Below are 19152 nucleotides of genomic sequence, written 5' to 3'. Positions count from 1 at the left end.
TTTTTTTTTTGTCTTATATTTAGGGGACTCTGACCCTCAGGGGCAGAGACAACACAGTTGATGTGTAGCAAGATACTGTTCATAACAAGTGAGAAAATGGTGTTTTGGAATAAGTGCTTAAAATATACAAAATAAAGAATCTCAGGAATTCTGGACAACAACCTCTTGCAACTATAGTCACTTTTTCCCCCAATATCATCATGAATATGGAATACTTGAAACTTCAGCTCAAACCACTGTCCCATTCATCATATGTAGTGATGGGGCCCTCCACTGAGATTGAGTGTGTACCTCCCCCCATGATGTGATCTTAGTGTTGTAAGTTTCTCAATTTACAGTGCATTGAATAGCATTGAAAAACTAGTGCTGACATGATCGTTCCGGGAATGAGGATACAGTACATCATTCGATAAAATATGGGGCGCCTGGGTGGCTCAGTCAGTTAAGCGTCCGACTTCGGCTCAGGTCACGATCTCACGGTTCGTGAGTTCGAGCCCTGCGTCGGGCTCTGGGCTGATGGCTCAGAGCCTGGATCCTGCTTCCGATTCTGTGTCTCCCTCTCTCTCTGCCCCTCCCCCGTTCATGCTCTGTCTCTCTCTGTCCCAAAAATAAAAATAAACGTTAAAAAAATTAAAAAAAAAATGTAGTAATGATGCCCTATGTCCTAAAGGTAGACTGTCCCAAAGTCAAATATGTTTCAGATAGTCTGCATTTGTTACTAACTTAGAAATCAAAATAATAGTCTTGAAATGCCCAGTGTGTGCCAGAGACTGTGACCAGGGGACGTAAATATGAACAAAACCAAGTCCCTGCCTTCAAGGAACTCAGCCCAGAAGATGGGAGGGTTCTCTGTCCCTCCCACACCCAGCACCTCCTCAGTCTCATGGTCTGATTCCAGGACGAGAGCATCACCTTTGCTGGGGGACAGCTGGCTCATCCTGTACTTAGAGGCTGTGGGGATGGGAATACTCAGCCCCGGGCTGCAGCTTCTCCTCCCTCTCGGCTTGGAGCGTGGGAAGGTCCTGACTGGGTCTGGTCTTGGAGGAAAGGGGTCCTGTGCTGCTGCCCGGCTCACCAGAGAGCTAAGAGCAAAGTGGTATTTTCCACTTACCAGCATTCTTTATGTTAATATCTCCCTTGGGAAGCCTGTGGGAGGAGCGGACATTTTGTTTTTGTTGTATTTTAGGGCGGGAGGATTTGGTGCACACTGAGTCCTTGCCATATTTCTACTTTATACCTTCGAACTTTGTTCTAATTTCAAACACACAATTACAATTCCGTAAGATGGTGATACAGTAGGCATGTCTCCGAGGTATGGTGAGGCTGTCAAGGAGGTCACCGTCAACTGTGCCAGGGGAGATCCAGAAAATGGAGTCTTAAAAGGGGAATGGAAGCGGGCAGGTGGGGGAGGACACTGGAGAGGTAAGTAGAGGCAGAGACAGTCCAGAATTTGAGACATTCTGTTCTGTGCATCTTATGCAAATATAAACACAGGCAGGCTACTCTTTCTCTTGGCAGTAGACCATCTCTGCCTGTAACTCTAGCCCCTTACCCTCTCCCCCCCCTGGCTCCCCCCGGGGGGGGGGGGCGGCCAGTACCATCAATAACCCCATTTAGCATGTTACCTCACTACTGCTCAAGATGTCCCAAGATCAGAAAGCTAAACAGCAGAGGCGGAAAAGCCTCCTTGCCCTTTTTTAAGTATCTGCGGTTAAAAAAAAAAAAAAAAAGTTGCAGAAGACACGAAAAGCCAGTCAGCTTGAAGGGTTCTCATTATTCAAATGCAATACAGGAAAGAGAATGCTGGCATATTGAAGCCTTCAAATTTATTCTGTAAATGACATGTAATTTGAAAACAGTTCCCAGCTCTGTGCCACCTCTCAGATGGCTCATAATTCTTCAGGCTGTGATGAGCCATCTACAAATCCTCTCCCCAGGCGGCTGTTGGGCTGAGAGTTTGGCAGTGATGTGCTAGGTCTGAACCGTGGAGGGGCTAGGGAAGATCACCGAGGAACATGGACAACCTGAGGCGGAAGCTGCCCGGTGCCTGCAGGACAGCTGCTCCCTGCACCGGAACCCCAGCAGGCCCAGAGAGGAACAGCAGCTGTCTGTGGGGAAGCTAAAAAGGATGCGGTGTATACACACATGCTCTCTCCCGGCTCCTCCCGTAGGAGGGCTCCATGAAAGGGACAACACACGACATTCAGTTACACCTTGAAGACCCAACCTTCCACTGTGCCTGTAACCATGCCTGTGAGACACCGGCAGGTAAAGTCGACCAGCGAACAAATGCTTTTCCAAAGAAAGAGGAACAAACATGGTATTTTAGGGTCTATTCAAATTGAAATCTTTGCAACAAAGGTAATTACTATGGGGTAGCTATTATGCTGCTTTGTAAATTAATCATTAACCGCACAGCAAACAGCGTGCCTCAGCCTAGAATGGATGTTTTCATGAACATGATCTTTAAAGCTGAGAAGGGCTCCTTCTGCTGTTACCCACAATAAAGTATCTAAAATAAGTATCAAAGCATCCAGATTTAGCTGCCAAGAAACCCTCCCAGGACTCATGTGGCACAGCCTGATGAGGTCTACCAGCAATCCTATGTACCTAGAAACTAGAATGGGGAAAAAATTCATCACCTAACTAGAGAGTTTCTATCAAAGGCTCATTTCCTTTGCTAAACACAACATACAGAGAGTGTGTGTGTGACGCTCAGCTGAGGTGAGAGTAATTTCTCTCTAGGATTTTCGCCCGAACGGCAAACAGTTCATGAACATTTTGTTTGGGGGGCTGTGATGGTAAAAGAACTTCCAGGTAGTGAGCTCAGATAATAAGGGATCACACGCTGTCCTATTAAGTAACAATCCTAAGAAGTGACTCTCATTTCCTAATGGGGTCTTTCATTAGACTGTGGCCTGCAGTAATAAGACAGCCTCTCCAAATTAGCCGGCCTAGGAGATTAAGAGACACCTGATAGGACTTCCCCAGGACCGATGCTTACTGTGTGGTAATGGCAGGTGTCTCTCATTGCAGCACAAACTTTAACCTGGTACCACCTGGATCCCTAGGCTTCCCCAGGGAAGGCACTAGGAATACGATTTACATGTGGGCACAGTTATTTCAGGAAACACACTGTGGTCTCTTCCCTACTAGGCATCTATACTTACCAAACCAGTCCAAAAGAGAAAGAAGAGGAATAGCCATGTCGTATCTGTGCACTTCCTATAAATCTGAGGTCTCCACTCTCTTTTCCGGGGGGTTCTCTCTGCAGAAACCTTCCAGACCAAAAAAAAAAAAAAAAAAAAAAAAAAAGGGGGGGGGTTGGAGAGTTGAGGAAAAGGGGATAAATAACCATATGGGTCATAACCTGGAAACTGAATCCAAATGTACTGAAGATTGTTCAAAGTAACTTTTCTTCCTTCCTTTCATTTTTTTTTTTTTTTTTTTAACGTGGCCTCCTGAAACTTTCAACAGAGACTCTGAAACAACCTGCTCTGTGCGGAGTAGAAGTGAAGTCCCCAGTCGCTAACTCCTTACCTGGAGGTGCACCTGTAGGCCACCCCAAGTTTGTGCTCTGCAGCCAGCCTCTCCCGCGCCTCCGCCTGAGCACACGAGTGGGGTCCTAGATCCTCCCCGCCACGTGTCCCCAGAACAAGGCGAGGGGCGGGCTGGGCTCTATCCCGGTGGATAGGGAAGGCGGAAGCTTCCGGACGGGCAGGTGCTAGGAGTTGCCCGAACCTTCCCCTGGGGCTCCCAGCCTTCCCGCGGGGCCTTTTTGCGCGCGGCGGCTACTCACCAGGTACTCGGCGCCGGGACACTGCATCCTGTGCTGCGGCGCCGGGCCGAAGACTGGTAGCCCACGAAGCGCCCCGCGGCAGAGGAGCCTGCGGCCAGAAGGCCCAGCGGCCGGAAGGGGCGCAGCGCCGCCCCGCGGCCGCCTCCGCGAGCCTCGAGCTTGGCCCTCGGCGTCACCGGAGCGGCTCCGGGCCCGCCCGGGTCAGTCACCTGTCAGCGGGAGGGCCGCCGTGTTCCCAGGCCCTCGGCGTCCACCACCTGCGCGGTGGTGGTTCCCGGGATGCCCATCTCGCCGACCGAAGCGCGGAATCCGCGGCTGCTCCAGCGCAGGCCCCGGCTCAGCCAGGATCCTGCGCGCGTCCTAATTAGCGCCTCTGCGAAGAGCAAGAAGCATTCTCAACAAATCCTTCCCGAGGGGTGGAATACTGCGTTACGCCCAGCCGACAAGGAAGTAGCACGCCCAGCCGACAAGGAAGTAGCACTTACCTGTGTCGGATTCTGTTCTAGCGGCTCGACAAGCATTATGAAATCATCAACAAAGCAGAAATCATTGTTATCCCTGATCTGCAGTGAGGGAAACCGAGGCACGGGAAAGCAGCGATGGGACATGCTCAGTGAGACACAGCTGTAAGCTGTAGAACTAGGAGTTGAACCCAAGCCCTCAGGCAGGCGCCTTCAAGTGGTTCTCTGCAAACACTACGTGAGGGATGGGAAGAGCGAATATGAATCAGGAGAAAAAAAAAACACCCATGAATCTAAATGAGAGAAATATGAAGCATGAAAAATATAATAATTGGAATGACTGTTTATTGATGCTATTTATTAATAATAATGTGGGATAAATCTAGTAGAATCAATACGGCTGAAGAGGAATTAGTGATTAGAAGAGCGGTTTCAGCAACTCCCCAGCGGAAGCAGGAAAGCATTAAAAAAAGGAAATAAGGCAGCTTATTTTAAAATTTCCTAAGGAGTATCAGGTATAGAACTAGGACAGGAAAAGGAATGTTATAAAAAAGGAGAGGAGGAAATATTTGAAGACCTAATGGAGCTAAATTCCAAGGTTGAAAGAAAGAAACCTCAGACTGCAAGGGTGCATCTCAAGCCGTATAGAAATATTTCAAATATTTTTATCGTTTGTTTTAGGAATTTCCTAAAAATCCATTTATTGGAGCCATGGACCAACTGCCCAACTAGTTCTTGTCAGAATAACAGCTCTTCCTGTGACCCACAGATCAGTCAACAGAGTTATAACACAACTGTACCCTTCAAGACTCCAAACCCTCCCCTTCCCATGTCCGTGTCAACTATGACATGACCAAGTTGTCCAATCTAATCAGCCTGTCTGCACTGAAGGACGCATCTTAATCAGACCCTGAAAAACCTATAAATACCCCCATCCTTGAAACACATCAAATGTGTTTGTATTAATACATTTATAATAATACTAAATAAAAATAAAGCCTCATTGGTTGCCTTTAGCAGTTTCTAGGGCTCAGGGGTGCCTGGCTGGCTCAGTCAGTTAAGTGTCCAACTCTTGATTTTGGCTTAGGTCATGATCTCACAGTTCATGGGTTCTAGTCCCGCGTTGGGCTCTGCACTGACAGTTCAGAGCCTACTTGGGATTCTCTCTCTCCCTCTCCCTCTCTGCCCTTTTCCTGTTCGTGTGCTCTCTCTCTCTTAAAGTTTCTAGGGGTCAGACTCATTATTTTGAAACTGGTTAAGGAAAGGGGAGGAATCAAGCACGTATCCCGCCTCTCCTATATGAACTGTGCTGTGGTGTAATCACATAATTGACGGAGATTTCTCTTTATAGAAATATTCTGGCTTATATAAGTGCAGAAGGAATGACAGAATTTAGGATATCACAGTCTGCCAAACATGACAACAAAGGGACAACCAGACATTAGTCTTCTCCCAATGAAGAAAGAACACATTTCCCCCTGTGGTAGTCAACCAGAAAAATCTACACTAATCTACCAATTTATTTTTTATTTATTTTTTTAATGTTTTATTTATTTTTGACAGAGACAGAGACAGAGCATGAGCAGGGGAGGGGCAGAGAGAGAGGGAGGCACAGAATCCGAGGCAGGCTCCAGGCCCCGAGCTGCCAGCACAGAGCCCGACGTGGGGCTCGAACTCACAGACGGCGAGATCATGACCTGAGCTGAAGTTGGACGCTCAACCGACTGAGCCACCCAGGCGCCCCTGACTACCAATTTATAAGAAATATAGGGAACAGAGGGACAAGTCAAATGACACCACAGGATGCCATCAGCAAAACCGAGAATGGGAGAGTCTCAGACACAGGACCTTGTTTTAACATCAACAACAACAGTAGCAGCAGCAAAAAGATTTTAAGAAAAAAAAAGGGGGGGAAACCTAAAAATTAAAAGAGAGTTGGGAGGTATTTTAACAGAGAACAGAGGACATTGTTTAGATCCAGTTTACACCAACTGGCAAAAATAAAAGGAAAGACCTTCAGAGGACCATCTAGGGTATGCGAATCCTCACTGGATATTGGATAATTTGAAGCAATTTATACTAAGGAATTTGGGGATCTGATGATGTCGTTGGGGTTAAATTTAAGGGAAGTGCTTACCATTTAGATTTACATCCTGAAACTTATACAAAATAGTAGGCTGTCTGAGATTTGCTTTAAAAACTCTGGGGCAAGGGCCCCTGGATGGCTCAGTCAGTTAAGCATCCGACTTCGGCCCACGTCATGATCTCACTGTTTGTGAATTCTATCCGCACACTGGGCTCTCAGCACAGAGCCTGTTTCAGACCCTCTGTGCCCCTCTTTCTGTCCCTCCCCCACCTCTCAAAAATAAATAAACATTTAAAAGTAAAGTTTTTTACAAAAAAATCCAAGGCAAAGGGCAACGGGTGGAGGTGTGGAGGGAAACGAGATTGACCACCAGCTGATACTTGCTGAAGTTGGGGAAGTATACATGAGGCTCATTAAATTGTTTTCTCTACTCTTGTGTGTTTGAACCTCTACACACACCCTTGCGCACACATACGGAGTAAACCACGGTGCCTGCCGCCTCCAGAGCCTCCACTTAGGAAGCTTCTGACACTTATCGTCTGCAGGCACCTGTTATTGAGCACACTTGCCTTTCCCCCTTCTTTACTCCCCCCGCCGCTCCCCGCTCCACCTGACCCCATGCATTCCTCAAGAGGCAACAGCCCCTGCTTGGCCTTAGGGTGGTTGTGTCTTCAGAGCTGTTGGCTTCGCCAAGGTGCCACGTTCTCACGGTCTCCTCTCCAACCCCACCTGGGTCCCTGGTGCTCCTGTAGCGCTTTGGCCAGAACATTTTCACCCCTTCTGCGGGAACCTCCCCATCCCCTTCCTCATACCACCTCTCCTGCCCACCTATCCCTGTTTGTCATGATTCTCACACTTGGCCTTCCAGATGTTCTCATCTGCACCTCTTCCCAAGTTTCTGGCACTTCCTTAACTTCTAGCAGCTTGCAAACTGGCCAGATGGAGATGCAATTAGAGCCACTCCAGTTGCCCACTTTGCTTTCAAGTGTGTGACCGTCATCCCTTTGGGTCAGGTCTCTTAGGTGCAGGCTACAGCGTGAGCTCAGCTTCAGCCTGGGTATCTTATTGCTTATTCTTACTGAGTATCTGTGCTTTGGGGCTAGCACCGGGGGAAGGCCAGATTTCCCACCCCTCACCTCCCTTTCCTCAGGCTTCCTCCCCTGCCTCACTAGCTCTGTGGCTGAGTTCCCAGCATGCTTTGAACTATAGCCTGACACACGATGGTGAAAATAGTGTGATACTGGATGTGACAAAACTCCAGAGGAGGCAGGATTATGAACTCAGGCCTGAGGGTCCAGATCTTTTATCATCTTGCCTTTCCTGTCAGCCAGGAAGAGTCATCCCTCGGATTGGAAGCCAGAAAGGAGATGAAGGATCCAAGGGGTCTTGGGTTTGAACTTTGGTGTTTATAGTTGGTTCAGGAATGACCCAAGATGCACTTGGACAGAATAGGGGGTTGCGAGGAACCATTTCGCTGTGAACGGGGGTATGGTGGATAAGGGAGTTGAGCAAGGTGTGTGTGTAAAGGAGTCCCAGCCCTTTGGAGCTGGATTGAGGTAATTTCAGGGTGAGGAAGTTGGAGGCTCAGAAAAGTCTTCTTTTCTCCTTAAGATCTTTGGATCAGAAATCTGATCTTTGGAACTCTGATTATTTTTAGCTTATCTTGATCCTACAATGACTGAGCATTTTGCTTTGTGCTAGGACTTGGGCCAACTCAAGGGGCACAGGCACCACATAGGAATATTTGCCCTTTCATGGAGCTCATGCTCACATGAGGGCTGTGATAAGCAATGTGGTGGGGGGTTCTCTGCCCAGTGTGATGGTCCCGGAAGCCTTCGTGGGAAAGCATGTCTGAGCTGAGTGGTGAAGGGTGAATAAGACATGATGACGCACAGAAAGGTGAAGAGGGCATTCTAGGCCGAAGAAACAGCATGAACAAAGCCTGGATGCACGGAAGTGCCTGGAAAACCCCAAGCAACATAGAACTGCTGGAGGATGAACGTGAGCGAGGGAAGAAGGGAAAGGGAGAGGGTATGATGAGTCTGAGGGCAAAGAGTCCCCAGCCATTTAGGGCCAGCATGCCACATCAAGTTTCTGCTTGTGTTTCTGCGCTTATACCTTTCCCATTCACCCTCACGTTGTAGAACAGCTTTTGGAGATTGCTATTGGCCTGGTTGTGCTCAGAGGACTGGAAGGAGAGGGGCTTGTGTCCTCCTTGTACCTCAGAGGAGCTGGGAGCAGGAGAGACATTTTGGGGGCTGGGCATGGTATGGGAGAACCCACGTGGTGAGAACCAAGTATGAAAACTCTCATGGGGAAGTAGGACATGGGGACAGGACAGCCATCAGGCTCTCTTCCTAAATGTGATCCTTGGAACTCTTCTTCCAGCCCCAAGGGACTTTCAGGTGGGTTAAAAAATTGTTGTTTTTTTACATTGGTTTAAATATGTTAAGTTGCATTATTTATGTTCATATATTCTTTTGTATACATCACATATTGCATGGTAAAATTATATGTAACACACATGTGTCACATATGTAACATATCTAAGTTATAAGACATAGTAACGTGAACAGTCAAACCCACCACCCATTTTATGAACTACAACATTTCCCAGGTGCCTGGATGGCTCATTTGGTTAAGTGTCCGAGTCTTGATTTTGGCTCAGGTCATGGTATCACAGTTCGTGCCTTCAAGCCCTACGATGGGGTCTGTGCTGGCAGCACAGAGCCTGCTTGGGATTCCCTCTCTCCCTCTCTCTGTCCCTTCCCTGCTCGCTAATGCTCTCTCCCTTTCTCCCAAAATAAACAAAGAAACATTTAAAAAAAAGAAATGGAGGGTGCCTGGGTGGCTCAGTCAGTTAAACATCTGATTCTTGGTTTCAGCTCAGGTCATGATCTCACAGTTTGTGAGATCGAGCCCTGTGTCGGTCTGTGTGCTGGCAGCTTGGAGCCTGGTTCCTGCTTTGGATCCTGTATTTCCCTCTCTCTCTGACCTTTCCCTGCTCGCACTCAGTCTCTCTCTATCTCTCAAAAATAAATAAACATTAAATTTTTTTTTAAAAAAGAATAGAACATTTCCATAATGTCCCTCCTCAAACACAACCCCTGTCAAACCTTCAATCTCAGACATAACCGCTGTTCTGAATTTTGTTTTTCAATCTCTTGGCTAAACATACTCATCTCACAGTATCTTAAACCTTACCTAACATAATTTAGTTTGCTTTTTAAGGGGATGTTATAAAAACTAGTGGTAAATGGTACACAGTTGTAAGAAACTTTTCTCACTCAACGTTGCGCTTTTCATGTTTGTTTTTAAATTTGAGGCTGGTCCTTCATAGACTTAACCGGACATTTTAAACACAGACTTATTGACTGTAATATAGAAAAGCAGAACAATCAAATTTCTGAGTCTTCAAATGCTGAGATAAAAACACTTGCACTACTAGAGGTTGACTGCTTGGTCTAGTCTGTTTTCCTTTGTCCCACAATTTCCATTTAGTCAGCTTTCCATGTTATTTGTATATTAATCAGCTCTCTTACCTCCTTGGTTTCCACACTTGTGCAGGGTGAACACTGCCATAAATGAACTGAAGCCACTTGCTACTTTCCTTCACCAAATGTTTGTAGCCATCTCTAGGACACTTTATGTCCACACCCATCTGCAGAAACAGTCTTCTTCTTCCTAGGTCTCTATATGAACGACCAGAGTTCTAACAGCAAAGCCATCAGAAAGCCTTTAGAATAATTCTTTGCTAGGACTGGCAACTGAACAGAAGGAGGTAGGACCCGGTCCCCTGTGTGTTCCTAGGGACATTCGGCCTTGTGTTAGCATCCTAAGGCTGCTGTGACACATTATCACAACTCTGGTGGCCTAAAACAACAGAAATGTGTTTTCCCACAGTTCTGGAGGCTGCAAGTCTGAAATCAACATGTTTGCAGGGCCACCCTCCCTCTAAAGACTCTAGAGAGGGAGACTCTTTCCGCTCAACTGGCCCAGAGTGCCCCTTGGCATTGCCCCAGTCTCCGCCACTGTCTCCACATGGCCGTATTCCCTGGGCCACCATGTATCTTCTCTTTTGTCTTTTATAAGGACACCCTTACCTTGGATTTAGAGCCTCCTCTAGACAATCTGGGATGACTTCCTCTTAAGATCCTTACCTTACCTATCTTTATTCCAAATAAAGTCACATTCTGAGGTTCCGGTAGATGTAATCTTTTTTTTTTGGGGGGGGGGGTGGCATTATTTTACCCATTACAGACCTGCAGATGCTACTTGAAGAAAATGTCCTGTGGTGAGATACATTTAAAATTTTTTTTGACATTTATTTATTTTTGAGAGACAGAGGGAGACAGAGGGGAGACAGTAGGGGAGGGGCAGAGAGAGAGGTAGACACAGAATCCAAAGCAGGCTCCAGGCTTTGAGCTGTCAGCACAGAGCCCAACGTGGGGCTCAAACTCATGAATCAGGAGATCATGACCTGAGCCAAAGTTGGATGCTCAACTGACTGAGCCACCCAGGCGCCCCATGCGGTGAGATATATTTTAGAAATATACCCCTTTCACAGCATCACACTGTTCATCAGTATATTATAGACTGACCTACGTCGTGGGGTGTGTGTGTGTGTGTGTGTGTGTGTGTGTGTGTTAACAAATATTAACACTGCTTTGAGAAGTGCTCTTAGGGACTGTATATTTTTGGAGGACATGGTCAATTTAACAGGTTGAAATATGCAGGGTCTTCGATAGTGTGGGTGGAAGGAATGATTTCCAAGACACCTCCTCCCCATGCCTAGCTGACCTGGTCAGCACTACCTCAAACTTCTTAAACACAAAAGGCTTTTAATCCACTCTGAAGGAAAACAAAATACAAATGGCCTTGGGAGAGGGCATTTGAGTAATAACTCCATACTAAGCTATGAACGACTAATGCCAGATTCCTTTCTTATTAAAAGTGTTGATAGAGGGCAGGGGATACCTAGACGTCAAGGTCACCAGGGTTTCTGAAGATCGGGGGGTGGCATTCAAGGGCTGGACAGAAGCCCAGAAGTCAAATTTCAGTGTCTTTTAACTTTCTCAGCACCAGTGCTTTTTACTGCACCGTTTAATACTTCATGGCTCCAAGTGCTCATCTGTTTAACCTGCATAGGACTTCACTTGCATTTTGACACCAATAATTGATACATAAAGATATCATCTATTTTGCTTCTTGCCAAATATCTGATATAAATATCAGAATTTTAATAGATACAGGTATAAACATCTAGAAGGCACTTTGAATTTTATTTTCTAATTGTGTTATATTTGATTTACCTGTGACTTTTTCTCTCTTCTCATTCAATAGGTGATCTGTCCATTTGGATTAACTGTATAGTGTTGTAAAAACAGGAAAAAAACCTAACCACCAACACCAAAGTACTGTGTTTTAAAAATTCTTACATGCGGGGGCACCTGGGGGGCTCAGTCGGCTAAACATCTGACTTCAGCTCAGGTCATGATCTCGCGGTTCGTGGGTTGGAGCCCCATGTCGGGCTCTGTGCTGACAGCTCAGAGCCTGGAGCCTGTTTCAGATTCTGTGTCTCCCTCTCTTTCTGCCCCTCCTCCACTCTTACTGTGTGTGTCTCTCTCAAAAAAAAAAAAAAACATTAAAAAAATTTAAAAATTCTTACACGCCAAAACCTTTTAAGGGACAAGTGGTGTGCCTAATTCTCCTGAATTTTATCAATCCAGCAATCTTGTCTTTTTCTGTTCTGGGAGGGGAAAGAGGAAAAGGAAAGGAGAGAGAAAATATGGGAGGGGGAGATATGAAGAAAGGGCAATAAATCAAGAGTGTGGGAACCTCGTTACCAGCTGTAGGAAGTTAGGCAAACCTTCTATCTCTTTGGGCCTCTTCGTAAAATGGGGGAGGAGACCCAGATTCTTCTATGTCTATTTCCAGCTCGGAAATTCTATGATTTAAAACTACATGGCACAGGTAGGGAGACCAAAAACCCAGAGTAAGGTAAAGGAAGCAAATGGCAGAGATGAATGAATATATGTGAAACAGAAGTGACACTACAGTAGAGATGATCAATGAAAACAAAACAAAACCTTATTCTTTGAAAAGACTGAAAAAATAAAAAAAAGGCAAGCTTCTATAAGACAGATCAATAACATAGGTTAGAGATAAAATATGCAAAATGTCCTGCATGTGACAAAGAGGTAGATATTAGGTACACAATGATCAACGATGTGATAGCACCTCTCTACTTTGATTTTATATTTCTCTCCCATAATCCTTACTTTTCCTCTTCTTATATTTTATTTTTGCCTTCATTCTGTATCCCCATATCATATCTGATATTGGCACTTGCTCTGTTAGACCCCTGGCAGTTGTAAACCGCAGACCAGCATTCTGGCAAAGTCCTGGCATGGAGGGCTAATGTAGTTGCCACTTTCTTACAGCAGGTGGCACTGTAAGCCAGTGACTGGGTAGTCAAACCAGCCATAATTCATAAATTGTAGTGTTCCCCCCCCCCATTGGTTCTAAGATCTCTTCCTTTATTATTTATGTTTGCATTTTTACGTTTCCAAAATTGTGAGGCTTCTTACACTCAGTATATACATATACTGTAGAATTTTATGCCCATTGAAAGCTGTTATTAAATTGATGTGGCTTCTTATCAAATCTTAACACTGTCTTAGAATGGGGGACATTTCAATATGTTATGAACCTTAGTACTGCCAGGAATGCATCAATTACCCATGGATAATATTCAAAATCACTGAATGCAAGGTCTTACCGAAGAAGGAAAAGTGATGCCCTCTTTAGTTGTCTGGGAATCACTGCACATTTGGGGTTGGACAGACTCTGGAGTTTGAAACCAGATTCGTACACTCACCAGCTGTGCGATCTTGGGTAAACTTGTTACCCTCTCTAAGCCTCAGTTTCCTCATCTTTAAAATGGTGAGAACAGGGGCACCTGGGTGACTCAGTTGGTTAAAAGTCCGACTTCAGCTCAGGTCACAATCTCACAGTTTGTGAGTTTGAGCCCTGTACTGATATATGTCAGTGCAGAGCCTGCTTGGGATTCTCTCCACCCCCCTCTCTGTTCCTCCCCTACTTGTTCTCTCTCTCTCTCTGTCTCCCTCTCTCTCTGTCTCAAAATAATACATAAACTAAAAAATAAAAATAAAACAATGGTGAGAAAAAATGGCTAATTTGGAAGATTATTATTGTATGCCTACCCTAGAACTTGGCTTACAACAGTTTCAATGAACTCCAGCTAGTGTAATATAATTTTTAAAAGTTTAGGTTAGCAACAGAATGTGAAACAGACCTGTTAATTTACAATAGGGAGAGTGCACCTGTGCTATTCACCCAGTTAGCTAATTGACTTGGGGCTGTGGATCCTGGGCCCTCGTTTGGTGTGCAGACCATATGGCACTGCTTTACGGTCCAACAGTTTGGTTCCTGGAGCAAAATCTCCTGAGGTGTTTGTTCAACAGGTAGATTTCCCAGACCCACCCAGACTTGCTAAGTCAAAATCTCTGGAGGTGGGGCACAAAATGTGTCTTCAAAACAAGTTCTCCACATTGTTTGTACGTATTGTTTGGCAACTCTGACAGACTAGCGTTGGGATCATATTCACTTAGCCGAATTTCTGTAGTACTGGATTGAATGATATTATGATTTTTAATTTGCTTATTGGGCAGTGGAAAAACAAAGCTACAGGACTGGTCTGGCTTCCCCACGTGCTGTTCATCTGTCATGGGTCAGCTGCGGGTGCAGTGGTTTCTACTACCTCCGTGAATGGGTCTTGAACTTGCAAAATGAGTAAGTTCTGGAGATCTCATGCACAGCATAGAGATTATCATCGACAATGCTGTATTTATATTTCAAAGTTGCGAAGAGACACCATCTTAAATGTTCTCAGCACAAAAAAGAAATGAGGGTCCCTGGGTGGCTCAGTCGGTTAAGCATCCAACTCTTGATTTTGGCTCACGTCATGATGTCACAGTCATGGGATCGAGCCCCACATTGGGCTCCATGCTGAGCATGGAGCCTGCTTCAGATTCTCTCTCCTTCTCTCTCTCTGCCCCTCTTGCCTGCTCATGCTCTCTCTTTTTCTCTCAAAAGAAATGGATAAACATTAAAAAAAAAAAAAAGGAATGGTAATTCCGTGATGTAATGGAGGTGTTAGCCAACCCTACGGTGATGATGTTGCAATATACAAATATATCATATCAACACACGGTACACCTTAAACTTACACAATGCTGTATGTCAATTATATCTCAATTAAAAAAGTAAAAAAGATGAATGGGTCTGATATGACAACAACGCCAATGATACAGTCAGAAAATGAGAATTCTAAGTTGGTGAGAGTTCTAGATAACTGACATCTAACTTTTTAGATGTCTCCACTATTTTGAGAATTTTGATGAAAATCATTTATTCAACAAATACTTGTTGATGGCTTCCTAGATCCCAGGCTCAAACTGTTTCTCAGCCTGCAGAACACAAGGACTAGAGCACGTGGAATTGGGCAAGGGGAGAGCCAGCTGGACCAGCTCGCCCCACACAGCAAGGTTTCTGGGAAGAAGGCCTCTCAGAACCATCCAATCCTCTCTGTCGTGACTTGTGTCCAGACATGTGTTCTTTTAGCTGCCAGTCAAATAATTGTTGGTTGGACTGTCAAGGCTCCAGTAATATTTACGCTGCCCCTCAAAATATCAAGTTGCCTGCTGAACTTAACTTTATTCCTCCGCAAATAGTTGCCTTGAGGGCAACTTAAAGTACCAGAACAACTTGAATCTATTATCTGTGTCTATACACACAGGCGCGTGCACACACATACACAAATGTGTCTATTTGGTGGCAGGTCGAGCACACTATCACTTCTGCACACTTGGTCTACTGTACCAAGGTCTGTACCAGGTCAAAGTTGTTTTCTAGGACACAAGTTAAATGACAGGGGACAAGACCACAGTGGAATAAGTCACACACAGTGCTGAACATCAGCTCAGGATGGAACAGTAGAGGGCTCCATGGCGGAGAGCATTTACAGATGTGAGTTAATACTCACGGCCAGAAGACTCAGCTGTCATTGTCACAGAGCTTACAACTGCACTCAGAGCGTGGGAAAACACAGATCGCTGTTTCCCGTACGGGCTGGCAGATCTATCTACTTTTATAGTGTACTATTTCAGAGACAAATGGTATTATAACGACACAGAATAGTGTGGTGGCTTCAAATGGGGGGGTATGTGTGCCTTATCTTTCTCAATGACAACAGATCACTATTAGGAACAGAAAGTGTTGGACTGTGTGACCATTTTGAGAATTATCGTGAACAGCTTGTGTGCAATGGCGGTGGGCAGGCCCATTTGCCCAGCCTTCCTTGTGTCTGATACCTCTGTCTCCCTCCTGGCTCTGCTTCCTGGGCCAGAATCCACTTGTTACTGTGTGTGCCTCTTGCTCCTCGAGTCACTTCGTCTCTGATGTCCTTTTCTATCTTATTTGGCAAGACACCTTTTTTTTTTTTTTAATTGACATATAACATTATATTCAGGTGTGCAACCTAATGATTCAGTGTTTGTACATATTGCAAAATGATCACCACACTAAGTCTAGTTAATGTCCAATACTACTCAGAGTTACAGAATTATTTTCTTGCGATGAGAACTTCTAAGATCTATTCTCTTAAGCAACTTTCAAATATGCAATATGGTATTATTAACTATAGTCATCATGCTGTACGTTATATCCCCAGGACTTACTTCTTTTATAGCTGGAAGTTTGTACCTTTTGATTCTCTCCACCCATTTCACCCCCACCTCTGGCAACCACTAGTCTGTTCTCCACATCAATGAGCTTTTTTTGTTTGTTTGTTTTTAAGTTTTCATATACAGTAGTCTCCCTTATCCACAGTTTTGTTTTCTTATTTTGGCTCACCTCTAATAAAGGTAACTCAGTGTAGCCCCGAATGAAGTACAGCATAAAAATTAAGGGCTTGAATATCTGCTCTGTCCCATACTGGTTTTGTGGAATTGGACAAGTTATTAATTTTTCAGGTCTCGGTTTTGTTATCTGTAAAATGGGCATGACAATGCCTACCTCTTTTCTGTGGGAGTTAAATGAGATTAGATGTGCTAGTCTTAATGCTTGGTGCACAATAAGTATTCAATAAATGCTAGCTGTTACTTATTTTTCGTCTTCAGCCTAACTTTCCCACTTTAAAAATGTTTGTTTAGCTGTACTTGCTTTTGTAAGCAGCTTCAGATTTCTTTGGGGAACAAGGCCATGTATAAATGAATAATCCATATCGCCAGTGCCTCTTTAAAGAGTTGTATCAATGTATGATAGCAACTCCAACGTAGGACAGGAAGTAGAAAACAAGATCAGTTGTAGTGTGACAGCATCTATCCTAAGACATACACTTCTCATTACTTTTGACACAGTAATTTCCTTTTGGACTCTACACATGATAAAAAGCTGAAACAATTTTACCTATGTGAAAAGCTCGTTCACCAAAATTTTCCCATAGTTCTATTTATATTAGCCAAAACTTAAAAACAATCTGAATGCCTTTTAAAAGAGAAGTGGCTAAATTATTCATCCAAGAAAACTTTATTCAGTCATTAAAATAATGTTTTGGAAATTTATATGACAGAATGGCAAAGGCTCATGATGTAATGCCAAGAGGAAAGAACAATGGACTTAATTGTGTCTGTAACATGACTACAGCAGCCTGTGATAGTCTATAAAGACAGAGCCTGGACGGAAATATACCAGCATGTTAATGGGTTTTAAACAGAGAAACAATGGGTGAATTTCAAATCTCTTTCTCCACGTGCTTCTGTAATTCCCAGCTTTCTTTAATAATGAATTCCCCACCCACATACAATGCCATTTAAGGACTCTGTTCACAACTCATGGATAAACACAGAGGATAGCTCAGTTTGAACTGTTTTCTTTGGATAGGATGTCATCATTATTATGAGACATTCAATTGCCTAAGCTATGATATCGGACAGGGAATAGCTTGGGGGCCTGTGTAATGGGGCAAATTAATATAGATTTCTGTCAGCATCCTTGCTTGGACTGATAGCGTGAGGGAAAACAGGACACCTTTAGAGAAGGGGACGGGGAAGCAGAGTCTTTGTACCAGTCACGGAAGTTACAGAAATTCCAAAATCAGGGAAACCGAATTCCAGAGCAGAATTCATTGCCTGATAGGGGGAAAAAATTCCCTCAAACCTTATCTCTTTAAAGTAGCAAGTAAAATCCAATTAAAACGTGTTTTACTGCTATGCCCGTTTTAATATTATTTATTTTTTAGCCTAAAGTCATTAAAGACATTTTAGAACTCAAAGATAGAGTTACATACTTTAATTTTATGCTGTGTATTGACTTTTTGGATTATAAATTTTAAGTATACAAAATGTATAAATTAATGAGAGCAATTCATCAGTAAACCCAGCACCCAGAGAATGAGCACCATTAGTTAGACTTTATAGTGGGAAATTATTCATTCTCTCTCTGGGGTAGATACAGCTAGCATTCCTTGAGCGATTACTAAGTGCTAGGCACTGCTTGGAGAATTTTACATGTGATAAGGAAATTTATTCTCACAGCACCCTTTCAAAGTAGACACACGAATTATCCCCATCGCATTGGTGAAATTCAGCTTCTTGTTTAAGACCAGGCAGCTGGGGGATGGCAGAGCCAGGTCGTGAGACCTAACTCCCTGGGCTCCAAGTCTATGCACTTAACCTTTCTCTCCATAGCTTCAATACACATATAAAGACACCAAAGTGGGATCATACTGCATCTACTGTATCATAACCTGTTTTTTTCTTTTTAACGTACCTGAACATCATTCCAAGTCAATGGAGATCAATCAACTTCAGTGCTCTTAACGACTGCATTGTATTTTATTGCATGGTATCTCATAATGTATTTAACCATAATCCACATAGCTGGACATTTAAAAATTCTCACTATAATAAACAGCAATGGAATGCACCTCCCTTACACAAAAATGTGCATTAGGGGGGTTATTTCGTTAGGATAAATTCCTAGATGAGAAACGTTTGGGTCGAAGTGAACATTTTCAAGGCTCTAAATGCCTGTTGCTAAAGGGCTCTCAGGAAAACTTGTGCACATGTACAACCTCCCAGAGCTGCAGGATGGTATGTTTTTCCTCTACATTCTAGAGTGTTTTTCAAACTTGTGCAGCTTGACTTACTGTCAGAAATACATTTTACATAGTGATTTGGTATATACACATTAAACAAAGTTTACTATTTTCCTGACTAGATGGAATTAACTTTTTCTCTCCTCTCCCCTCCCTCTCCTTTTCAAAACTTTCTTAAATACCAGACATGGGGTGCTTGGGTGGCTTAGTCGTTAAACATCTGACTTTGGTTCAGGTCATGATCTCACAGTTCCTGAGTTTAAGTCATGCTTTGAGCTTGAGCCCCACTTTGGGTGAGACCTGCTTCTCTTTCTGTCTCTCTCTCTCTCTCTGCCCTTCCTGGGATTCTCTCTCTCTCTCTCTCTCTCTCTCTCTCTCTGCCCTGCCCCTTGCTCATTTGGGCCCTCCCTCTCTCTTAAAAAAAAAAAAAAAAAGCCAGATATGGTCCACTAAGTTAATTACATGAGCCACCAATGGGTGGTAACTCACAGTTTGAACAAACACTATGTCAATGCTTCAATATTAGTATTCTTTTTAGTTTTTGCCTATGTGAAAATCTGAGATAGTGACAAGTTATTGTTTCTTTCTTAATTTTTTAAGTTACTAGAGAGGTTGAATATTTTGG

At 44.1% G+C, this 19152-nt stretch overlaps 1 protein-coding gene across 6 annotated transcripts in view; it reads right to left on the bottom strand.

Moving 5' to 3' along the window:
- SLC44A3 (solute carrier family 44 member 3) overlaps window positions 1–19152 on the bottom strand; it is a 339154-nt gene that overhangs the window by 105233 nt on the left and 214769 nt on the right. For 3 of the 6 annotated variants that reach the window (XR_005788767.1, XR_005788768.1, XM_040471033.1), the window contains exons 1-2: window positions 3800–3986; window positions 3171–3278 (exon numbers count right to left, since the gene is read on the bottom strand). Coding sequence is in view for 2 of the 6 variants with exons in the window: in XM_040471033.1 (XP_040326967.1) it covers window positions 3171–3278; window positions 3800–3826 (135 nt within the window). In the remaining 4 variants the exon portion in view is untranslated. The other 3 variants (XR_005788769.1, XR_005788770.1, XM_040471034.1) reach the window with 3 other exon arrangements.

Source organism: Herpailurus yagouaroundi, unplaced genomic scaffold (genome assembly GCF_014898765.1).
Source record: "Herpailurus yagouaroundi ecotype Mexico unplaced genomic scaffold, PumYag 77, whole genome shotgun sequence".
Lineage (NCBI taxonomy): Eukaryota > Metazoa > Chordata > Mammalia > Carnivora > Felidae > Herpailurus > Herpailurus yagouaroundi.
Note: the sequence above shows the minus strand (reverse complement) of the source record. Positions and strands in the feature narration are given on the sequence as shown.